Source organism: Taeniopygia guttata, chromosome 6 (genome assembly GCF_048771995.1).
Source record: "Taeniopygia guttata chromosome 6, bTaeGut7.mat, whole genome shotgun sequence".
NCBI classification, from domain to species: domain Eukaryota; kingdom Metazoa; phylum Chordata; class Aves; order Passeriformes; family Estrildidae; genus Taeniopygia; species Taeniopygia guttata.
This window is the reverse complement of record NC_133031.1, coordinates 24818506-24829431: the sequence shown is the minus strand read 5'-3', so window position 1 is coordinate 24829431 and position 10926 is coordinate 24818506. Positions and strand designations below refer to the sequence as shown.

Sequence of the window (10926 nt, the reverse complement as noted above, 5' to 3'; positions counted from 1 at the left end):
CACAAAACTGATTTTGCTGCACAAATCTTGTAAGAGATAAGCAACAAAAACCAACCCAAACCTAAGCCACACTGGACTTGGCCTGTGGTGGTGGTTTTGGTTCAAAGACACAAACATTCTTCCCAGTGTTCTGCACATTTTACTCTTTAAAAATAAAACACAGCTTTATTGGTAGTCCAGGAGGACTCAATGGGTACAATCTTTTTGTGGATAGGAATTGTAGCTCAGCAGACAAGCTGGCCTTTCAAAAGCAAACTGGTGACACACTTATCCTTTCCTGCAGCTATAATGTTTCAATGTCTTGATTAGTTTTACCAGGTTTTTTTATGGTAAACCTTATGCAGAAAGGATACAGGTTATTAATGTTCTTTTACAGCTAATACAAAATAAAGGGTTTAAGTCCACTTTTTAAATAGTGACTATTTGAGCTGTGCCTCAGTTCCCCTTTTTATTTTCTCATACAATAAAGTATGAAAGAAAATAAAGTTCACATTGCGCTTCTGGTTGCTTATCACACTCACAGCACTGGCTACCTTTGAAAACAGTAACAAGATTGTGTTTCTGACACCTCAAAAGAGCACACCAGTTTGAAATCTTTTCAGGACTTAGTACTTGGCTGCATAAAAGCCGTGCATGGAGCTTCGCAGCAGTTCCCCACCAGCATCGGGCTGTCGGGCCCACTCCGTCAATGCCCTGGTTGTTGCTATGATCTCACCATGCCTGCTGCCCAGCCCAGGCTGTGGTGAATCAAACTACATTCTTCTTTCTTGAAAATGGACAGTGTTACTTGTGTTTGAGACCGATGAAACATTTGCTATACATAAATTAAGTGCTTTAAAAAAATCTGAGAACACATGTAAAGGCTGTTAACTTTTCACAAGTTTCAGCAGAGCTCAGTACCACCTCTGGGAAGAGATGGCTCATTTCATATGTACATATCTATGTTACCAAAAGCACCACAAACAGTTCCTTCTTTTACAGCCACAATGTCTTGTCAGTCTCCAGCATTTTCAAACTGCAGATAAATATGAAACAGCAAAATTGAGAAACACTGCTTGCATAAATTACAGTTTCATACTCCTTGCAAGACTCCTGGGGTCCTGTCCAAGACATTCCCTCTCGTCTCACATCCTGAGGTCACTACTGCAATGAATTGGCACAGTCTCAGCTTCCTCATTTACTGTGAGCTGTAGGCTCCTGCAGCCAGCAGCAGGTTCCTGCGTGTGAAATGGAGGTGAACAACTGGGGTTGATTTAGTCATGTATGTGCCCAGTAGCAAGTCCTGTGAGTTTTCAGGCAAGTTTATGTGTCCAGTGGCTGTAGTAAAGTCATCGGTTTCTAAATCTTCAAATGCCTTCACAGCATCCCACAGACGAACTGTGTTATCCATTGAACCTAAAAAGAAAAAAAAACCAGTTTAACGTATTTGGTTATAAAATAGAATATAAAAAATGGTTCTGGGGAGCAAGTTAACAGAAATTAAAGCTCAGAAAGCAAAAGACTATAGCAAGCCTCATACAGCATACTGAATGCACATATAAAAGTTACCAGTCCTTGCTGCTTTTGCTAAGCAAGTGATTCTATTTTGTCTTTCTCAATTTAAGGAACTAATTATATCATTCCTCTTCAGAATTATGGAATACAATGGACACTTCACTGTTGCTGGTGAATTTTACCTGATGCTAAAATCTCCCCATCCCTACTGAATCTGAGCGCATAAATAGTGTCTGTGTGCCCTTTCAATTCGCCAACCATCAAGCCATGTCCAATATCCCACAGCAGAACTCTTCCATCTGTTGCTCCAGTAGCCAGGAATCGTCCATTAGGAGAAAATGCCAGTGAATGAATTGGTCCCTAAAACAGACATGAGGAGGCAGCAAGTTAATTAAGTCTACTCACATTTAGTCAGTCAAGCTGTGTTCAGAACAGAACTGTTTAAAATCTCAGCATAGAAATAAAATCACTTTCACACTGTCAATGATCTGCTTTTACCTTATGTCCAGTGAATATTCTTACACAATTCCCATTCAAAACATCCCAGAGCCTTATAGTCCTGTCTGCTGAGCCTGTAGCAATATAGTTGGAGTTTGGATGAAATCGGGTACACGTCACATCTGCAAGATGGCCAGCAAAGATCCGTAATGGCTGGTAGTGATCTGTAGCCCACAGACTGAAAAGAAAAGCTGTATTAATAAAAGAATCCTAAAGAAGTTCAGTCTCTGTATCTGTTGGAGCAACCCTAGAGGAAGCCACAGAAATGCTCAGAGGGCTGAAGGATCTCTGCAATAAGGAAAGGATAGCAGTTTAGCCTGGAGAAGAGTTGACTCTGGGGAGACCTTGTGGCCTTTCAGTACTTAAAGGGGGAGTAGAAGAAGGGTGGAGACAGACTTTTTAGCCGGGCCTATTGCAACAGGACAAGGGATAATGATTTTAAACTAAAGGAAGGCAGGTTTAGTCTAGCTACAAGGAAGACATTTTTTACAATGAGGGTAGTGAAACACCCAGGCTGCCCAGAGAAGTGGGAGTTGCCCCATCCCCGGATACATTCAAGGTCAGGTTGATGGGGCTTTAAGCAACCTGATCTAGTTTAAGATGTCCCTGCTCATCGCAGGGCTGTTGGACTAGATGGCCTTTAAAGGTCCCTTCCAACCCAAACTGTTCCATGATTCAATGACTGGTTGCATAATGAGAAAAAAAAGTAATTGTGGAGTGATTTCTTAGGGGTCAATTTATTGAATTAGCAGGATGCTTTTTGGAAAAATATACTTTTTAGAATGGAGAAATAAAGAATATTCTGTCAAGCTGTTCAACAATTAGAGGAGAATACTTCTAATTAGAGGGTCACTTAGGAGGACATAATCTCTTTAGTCATCAGATATTACTAATGTGTGTTGAAAAAACAGAAAAACCATGAGATAATATAATGTGTGTTGAAAAAAATAGTTAAACCACATTAACATTTGTTCAGTATTTTAACTGACATAAAATTTCTTTTGAGTAATAGAGTAGGCAAAAGTATATCAGCTAATGAATTTCAGGGTTGATCCACCACAAACTAACCCAGACAAGTGAAAAACACATGCAGTTTCTTACCGAGCCACTCTGTCGTGTCCCCCAGACACAAAGTAATAACCATAAGGTGAGAACTGTGTATCCCAAACTGGATAATTGTGTCCTTTATATCCCACCAAACACGTGAATGTTTGGAGACTCCACAATCTCACTGTGCCATCCTCGGAACAGGATAACAGATAGTTTCTGTCACAGGAGAAAGTATAGCATATAACATACCAAACTCACATGGGGGCTGTATAAATATTGCATAAACACTGTGAAATATCCGTGACAGAAGTGTCCCCTCATCAGCACCAGTTCGGGACATCATCTGTAAATCAGCATTTCAGTGCAGTAAGCAACAATAACCAATTCAAGCAGAACCCACTCCTAGGCCCTTATGCAAAAATGAGATGATTTGACATTGAGGATTAATTCTGATGGCACTTAATACTGAAGGGAAAAAAAACCCAAAAAACACACCAGAGAGGAGGTCCAGTTACAGGAAAAAATGGCTAGTAAACTGCTACACAGTATTATTTTTGTAAAAGATCTTCTATTACAACTCTGAACAAAATTTCATGATTCTCTGAAAGAGAATTCATATCATGCTCTCATTCTCAATTATAATTATAGACTATATTTGTTTCACACAAAGTTTACTTCTCAGCTGTTTTCTGTGGTGGCTGTTTCCTGACTAAACACAAGCAAAAACAAAACCTGAGACATTTAAACCTCTTTTCCACTGTCCAGACTCCTATCATTACGCAAAGGTTTAAAATTTCTTATTTTAAAGATACTGTTCCATACATTCTGAAAATAAGTCTTAATTAGCATATGAGAAACTTGAAGTACAATGATGTGCTACTGAGACTTGCAACATTCTAAGTTACATCACTGCTGCAGAACTTTTCCTCTCTATGAACCAGTTAGTTAAAATCCAGCTTACAGTTTTGCAAACTGTAGTTTTGTCATCCAAGTCCTAAATCTCCGAAACGGTGTTGGTATTCTCAGTATAGTTGATTTCAGTAATAGCTGACAGAGCTCAACACCCTGAACTTTATGAGCATTTATACAGTTTCTTACAAGCTACATGAGCAAGAATTACTTTAACCTGGAAAAAACTGCATTAAGAATATGCTCTCATTCAGTAGCATGCAATTAAAACTGAAGACAAGCAAACTAGTTAGCTTGTAAACTTTTACCTATCAGGACTGAAGCTGGTGCCATAGACAGGTCCACTGTGACCATATAAAATCTTCAACTCACTTGCTGTTTTCTCATCCATGATCCTCTCCAAGACATCATCTGATTCTTTATCAATGAGACTGAGGTCTGCAATATTTCAAAGTTCATGTATCAGAATAACTGTCAGAAGTCCAAAGATAAATTTCATCATGACATCAGCTCAGTTAAATATCAAGATTTATGAATGTTTGTACAGTATCCAGCTTCAACCACAACACGTTGTTACACAAGCAGCAGAATTATAGCAGGCTGGTTTCCATGAATTTGTGTACGTGTTTAGCTAAGAACATTATTTTCCAACTTTCTCAGAGTTCCCTCCTGTCCTTTCCCCCATGGTACCTCAAGTCTCTCTCCTAGGTCACCTAACCCCAACCATCTATTACACCCTGTAGTTACCATCCAGTTAAGAAGCAAGATGGCTAGTTCCACACTAGTGGAACTACGATTGGTTCCAAACTCTGTGCACTGACCAACTCCTAGCAGGTGTACACGATCAGATTTTTCATTGCTTCAAAACTGTTTCTAGCATGTAGGTAGAATGTAGGATGTAATCATGTATCTGTGTATATATTGTTTCTTCAAAGTGAAGCATCCAACCACTGCAGCCAACTCTCCTGCCACAGATATCTTCTCTGTTCAGGCAGAACATAAATGTCACAAGTTATGCTCCTATTAAGTGTTATTGTCTTAATTACCTGCAGCTGTTTTCACACTACGTAGCTTTTTTGGAGTCACGGACCACACTCTGACAGTAGAGTCAGCAAAGCCTCCTACAATCATGCTGGAGTCATCTGTAATATCCACTGCAGTCAGACCCTACACACAAAATATCCAGTTATACTGTTTGAATCTCTCATTATACATTGCAAATATTACAAAATCCTAAGAACTATTAAAAAGGTAATTTTACTCATTTTCAAAAATAGAGAGAATTACTGTAGGATAAACATAAACACACACAAATTCTTGTCCCATTAAAAATAAAGGTTTATGTATGAAGTACAGTGAGAACTGACAAAGAGTATTGCTTTCCAGTACTCCAGTGCAAAACATCTACTGTGTTCTGTAGGAAACACTTAGGACAGGAAAAGTGAAAGAAAGAATTATAGCAAAATCCAAGCAAAACCCAGGAACATGGAGATTTTATAGTTTAAGGAGTCTTTGAAGAGAATTTTGAAAGTTTTGGAACATAAATTTGGCAATATTTAATCCAAATACTCCAATTACCCTTGCCAACATTGTTATGTCTTTTTTCTTTAGCAAGAGTGATGCTCATAATTTTGATTCCCTTTCCCTTGTTACTCAAACTCTTTTACCAACCTGGTAAGCATTAAGAAATGTGTAGAAGCAGATGGAGGGCAGGCACTCTGGTCCAAGACGTACTCGCCTCGCAGCTTCCTTCATATTCATTACTTTATCCAGCTTGTCAGAGTCTTTCAGTTCTGGAAGAGGAATTCTACACAGGAAGCACACATTTTTACAAAGTAAAAACAGCTTTTTTTACTGTTAATCCAAACAAAGTGAAATCTTTGCATGCAACCTCATACCTCAGTATTCATATAAGAAATAAGAATTAGAAAATATGAAAGACAATGTAGGAGACTAACTGATGAGAAAAAGAGCAGTAGCTTTCAGAATTTCAGACAGGTACTAGAACAAGATAAACAATTGAATATGGCCTGAAAAGATTAGTGGGTAACCAAGTAACATTTCATCAAAGGAAATCTAGATTGACTTGATGGACAATGACAGAGGGTTATATACCAAGGGTTCAATGACCTCTCTTAGAAGTCTTACAGCTAAAGCTTTGTATAGCCAAAATGATAAAAATGCCATGTGAACAAAGATGCAGATTTGGCTTGACAAGACTGGATTTTATAAACTTCTCATTTCCTTGGTACCTGTTTTGGGGAGGAGCATTAGGGTCCTGTTTTTTACTTTTTGACCCTACATTATCTTTTTTAGGTTTTTTCTTCTTTGGCTTTCCTTCCTCATTTTCTCCTTCTTCATCTTCATCATCCAAAGGCACATCAAACTCTGGTTCTTTCAATAAGCCAAAGAAAACCTACAAGCCAATAAAAAAAAACACACAAGACAAAAAAGTAATTGCTGTTTTTAATGGTAACTTTTCAATGTAGTAGTCCAAGCAATAGAGCTGCCCCTTTAAAGCTGCTCTGTTTAATATTACAGCATATATTACTGCTTAGCCCATAAGGAATATAGTATATGTTCTCCTGGTTTACCCAGCCAACTGATCTGCACAATTTTAAGTTCTCCCACCATCTCTTAATCTTTCTTTAAAGAAAAATCGCCACATTACTTCATTTATTTGTATAGTACTGTGGTACTACACACACAGCTCTTCTAGTAACAACTGGTAGCAAGTCAAAATTACTATCTGTTGTACAAAAGAGGAAGCCAAATAGTCAGGTGTCCATCTTAAAATCCAAAGTAACTAATGAGTTAGTTTAAGTTTAGTTCAGTGGGCTGAACACAAGGTTGTATGTCAAAAGGATTCAGCAGTTTCCTTCACCTGACAGCAATACATCTTGATCTCTCTCTACTCCTGTAAACACCTGTTTGTACAGTTCTCTTCCTTTGTTCCGTTGATGCTGTCTTTTAAGATCTCAAGTTATGACTGTCAATCTATACTAAGGTATCTCCCTGAAAAAACAGGGAGATTTGTAACAAGCACAACAATCTTCGTCTCCTACCTTTGCTTTATTAGCTTCTCGTTTTGCCTCCCCAGCCAAGCTTCCAACCATAGCATCTATCTGCTGTTTACTGCGAGGCATTCCATCAAAGATATCAATGTAAAGATGCTCCTGAACAATGTTCCAGATCTGATTGTTCTGCTTTTCCTGAAGATGCCTCTTCAGGAGCTGGTAAGAGTCACGGGAAATGCGCAGCACAAACTTGCTTGTTCGGAAATCCAGCATGGTCTCGTTACCTTTCATATGCTCCTTTTTGGTTAAGCTCGACAATACACGCAGGTCATCCTGGTAATAGCACTCCTGATCCCCATGAAATCTATTGAAACAATTTAAGATATGGTAAAAGGCTTAGTCACTCAACTTGTTATAACTATTTACAGAACTATTTGAAGGGAAATAAAGTTATCTTTTCGGATTGAAGTATTTCACAATTGGTCTGAATCCAAAAACAAAAATTAAATTCTATTTTCTTCTCAAGTGATAAACAAGTGAAACATAGTAAGAATACAGAAAGTTACAGATTAGCCAGAAATTAATGTCTTTAAGCTCATTTAAAGAATTTCAATGTGCATCCTACAATATCAGCAAATACTTATAGCATTCATTATTTTGGCATCTCAGTGCAATCTTCCAATGATAAAAACTGACCCCACAATCTTTTCCTAAAGATGCAGAATCTCTTCATTGATACTTCTGCAGCAAGGAGCCCATCAGCACATCACTAACATGGTTCAAACTCTGACAATGCACAGTTCACTAGTTAGCACATCTTTCTAACAGGAGATTGGAAAAGAATTTAAGAACAGTTACTACAACCCGTAGCACTGTTACTTGAGATTTCAAATCTCTTCAACTTTAGAGAAGAAGAATAATACATACACATGTGTATGTATACAAATAGCTCACAGATTTAACCGAAGTAGCAAACACAAAATAACACAAATGTACAAATGAAAATGAATCTTTCTAACAGGAGATTGGAAAAGAATTTAAGAACAGTTACTACAACCCGTAGCACTGTTACTTGAGATTTCAAATCTCTTCAACTTTAGAGAAGAAGAATAATACATACACATGTGTATGTATACAAATAGCTCACAGATTTAACCGAAGTAGCAAACACAAAATAACACAAATGTACAAATGAAAATGAATTACCTTTCAAAAAAAGACTTTGCCTCACTCTCATGTTGATTGTACACCAACTCCAAGTACATGTGCACAAAGAGAGGATAAAAGAGCTGAGACAATTCTGCCCGATGGCAGTCCAGGGAGCACTCGATGAAGTGTTTCAATCCGCTGTAGTACTCCTCATACAGCGTCGGGTCCCCTTGCTGGTTGTAGGCCGACAGCACCGCGCTCACGTCCGGCTGATCCTCCACAACCACCACGCCTCCGACTGCAAAAGCACCAGCCAACAACAACAGCTGCTCAGACAGTCTGCAAGAGCCAGCAAACAAACAGTGCCCACAACCCCTGGTCAGGTGAGCAAAACACTGTGCCAAGCAGCACCAAGTCTAAACAACACAGGTGAGAGCACATTGGTCCAGCAGCCAATTCTCTCCAGCAGTTTTTTGGATTCTCCCTGCCAACTGTTGCCAGTTTATGCCTAATTCAGCCTGGATTTTAAGTGTAAAGGAAGAAGCCACTAACATCACCAGAATGAGTTATTTTACTGCTAGGGCTAGAAACTCTTAACCAAGGAGCAGAATGCAAGACATACCTACTATAATAACTTTGCTTCCAGTAAATAAGCAAGTTAAGTAGACTAAGTGAACAATTCACCAAGACCACCATACAACCATCACAGAACAGGGACACTTAACACACAGACAGTTCTGTTCTACACAGCAGTTTTTACACATTTCCATTATTTTGTCTTTTAGATAAAAACAGTAGTATCTGGTGATGTCACGAACAGGCTGACTTTATGCTGTACGCTTACTGGAACTCAGCCTAGCAGTTCCTGAAATTCCATTATTCAGTAAAGCTGCCTCACAGAACACCTTGATTAACAACAATTAGAATTGAATTATCCAAAGGACATCCCAAGTACTCAGAAACTCGATAAAGAAATACAGAAAGCCTTGCCTAGAAATATTCTGTGGCTCCTTCACCAAAACGCAGCCTGTACATCAGACCTCTGTTCTCATCCCCGCAGTCAGACCCGGGACAATCCCCACTAACTTCAATGGAAACCTCCTATTCCTGATACACTATCAGCTGTGATGGGAACAAACACAAGCGGGAGCACTTCTCGCTTCACAGTGCTCCCTGCAAATGCGAGAGACACCCTGTCCTTGGTCCCCTGCTCCAGGTCATACGGATTTCTCCATGGATTATATGGAGAAATGAGACATCCAGGGACCTCCCGGAACGCCGGAGTAGACTCGGTGGTGCCGAGATCCTGACACCGACCCGTGTCCCAGCATAACGGAGAGCCGCCGAGGCTGCGAGCGGCACACGGGCTCCAAACTTCCCGGGGTTCCCGCCGAGGAGGGACCGACCCCGCAGACCTCACCTTTCCCCGGCGGCACGGCGGCAACCGCAGCCACCCCGGGGCTGGAAGTCGCGACAGCGGCGACGCTGCCTCCTATGGCGACGGCAGCAGCGCCGGAGCCCCGGCCGAGCAGCGCCTCGCCGGAGTCCGCCTCGCTGCCGGAGCCCCCCAGGAGCCCGGCGCTGGTGGGACTGAGCGCGGTGGCACCCAGGTCGTCGCCGAGCAGGCGGGCTTCGCGACGCAGGATCTCCTCGGACTCGCGGAGGTTGCTGCGCCGCAGGAACTGCAGCACGGCCACAAGCGTCTGCCGGTCCAACGCCGCCGGGGAGGCGGCCGGGCCCGGCGCTGCGGGCTTCAGGGGTGCCGCATCCCCACCGGCTCCCGTCGCCTCTCCCTCCACCACGGTGGCCGGGGCGGCGGCGGGGGCGGCGGCGGGAGGCACCGCGGGCGGCGGCGGCGGCGTCCCCGCCTCGGGGTCCGGCTGCACCGCCGCCACCTCTGCCGGCTCCTCATGCAGCGCCGCCATCTTGCGCCGCCTTCCATTCGCCGGCAGCGCGCCGCTGCCGCCAGGCGCGGCCGCCCTCGCGACAGTGAGGGCAAAGGAAGGGCACCGCTGCCGCTGTCTCCGCAGGCACGCGCGGCTTCGCTTTGCGACGCTGTCGGGAGCGCTTTGCGGCAGCGGGGGCGCGGTGAGGGCGGTGGCGGCGGGGCGGTGTGAGGGGACGGGGCCGTGTGAGGGGACGGGGCCGTGTGGGCAGTGCGGGACTCCCTGGGGTGCACCGAGCGTGGCCTTGGGACTTTGTGCCTTAGGGGATGGGCCGCTGAATTGTCCAGATATTTCTAATGCTTCTTCTTTTAATCGTGTCTGTTAAACAGAGGTTTGGTGATACTTGTCGAAAGGCTGAGATGACTGGTGGTGTTCAGCCTGGAGGAAAAAGGACTCCAGGGAGACCTTACAGCACCTTCCAGTGTCTAAAGGGGCTACAAGAGAGCTGGAGAGGGACTTTGGACAAGGGTACGCAGTGACGGGGCAGGGGAGAATGTCTTTAAACTGATAGAAAGCAGGTTCAGATTAGGTATTAGGAAGAAGTTCTTTACTGTGAGAGTGGTGAGGCACTGGCACAGGTTGCTCAGAGAAGCTGCGGATGCCCCAGCCCTGGAACTGTTTCGGGACACGTTGGATGGGGCTTTGAAGAATTTGCTCTAGTCGGGGTTGTCCCTGCCCATGGCAGGCAGTTGGAACTAGACGATTTCTAAGGTCCCTTGCAACGGAAACAAATTCGTTATTTTACAGAATTAAAACCTTATTTTGAATGAAACTAGTATTGTGTGATTGAGAATCTTTCGGGGAAAATTAAGCGTTAATTGGCGAGTCCTTGGGGGAAAAAACCCACAAAACGTGGGGATATA

At 42.6% G+C, this 10926-nt stretch overlaps 1 protein-coding gene across 1 annotated transcript; it reads right to left on the bottom strand.

Annotated features, from left to right (window-relative positions):
* Nucleotides 1-861: 861 nt before the first annotated feature.
* On the bottom strand, nt 862-10083 carry TAF5 (TATA-box binding protein associated factor 5). Its single transcript, XM_030276342.4, has 11 exons — nt 9538-10083; nt 8175-8415; nt 7017-7332; nt 6204-6367; nt 5623-5758; nt 4998-5118; nt 4260-4389; nt 3094-3258; nt 1993-2170; nt 1677-1854; nt 862-1395 (listed from the first exon to the last, which is right to left on the bottom strand). Exons 1-11 carry the CDS (start codon nt 10040-10042, stop codon nt 1178-1180), a joined length of 2352 nt encoding a protein of 783 aa, XP_030132202.3. The 5' UTR covers nt 10043-10083; the 3' UTR covers nt 862-1177.
* Nucleotides 10084-10926: the final 843 nt, after the last annotated feature.

Excerpts from the sequence above, each read along its gene's own strand:
- TAF5 (XM_030276342.4), bottom strand. The coding sequence starts at position 10,042 with ATGGCGGCGCTGCATGAGGAGCCGGCAGAGGTGGCGGCGGTGCAGCCG. Across the intron at positions 3,259-4,259 it reads ACCAGCTTCAGTCCTGATAG|AAACTATCTGTTATCCTGTT; the intron begins GTAAAAGTTTAC and ends CTCCTGTGACAG. Across the intron at positions 1,396-1,676 it reads TGGGGAGATTTTAGCATCAG|GTTCAATGGATAACACAGTT; the intron begins GTAAAATTCACC and ends TTTTCTTTTTAG.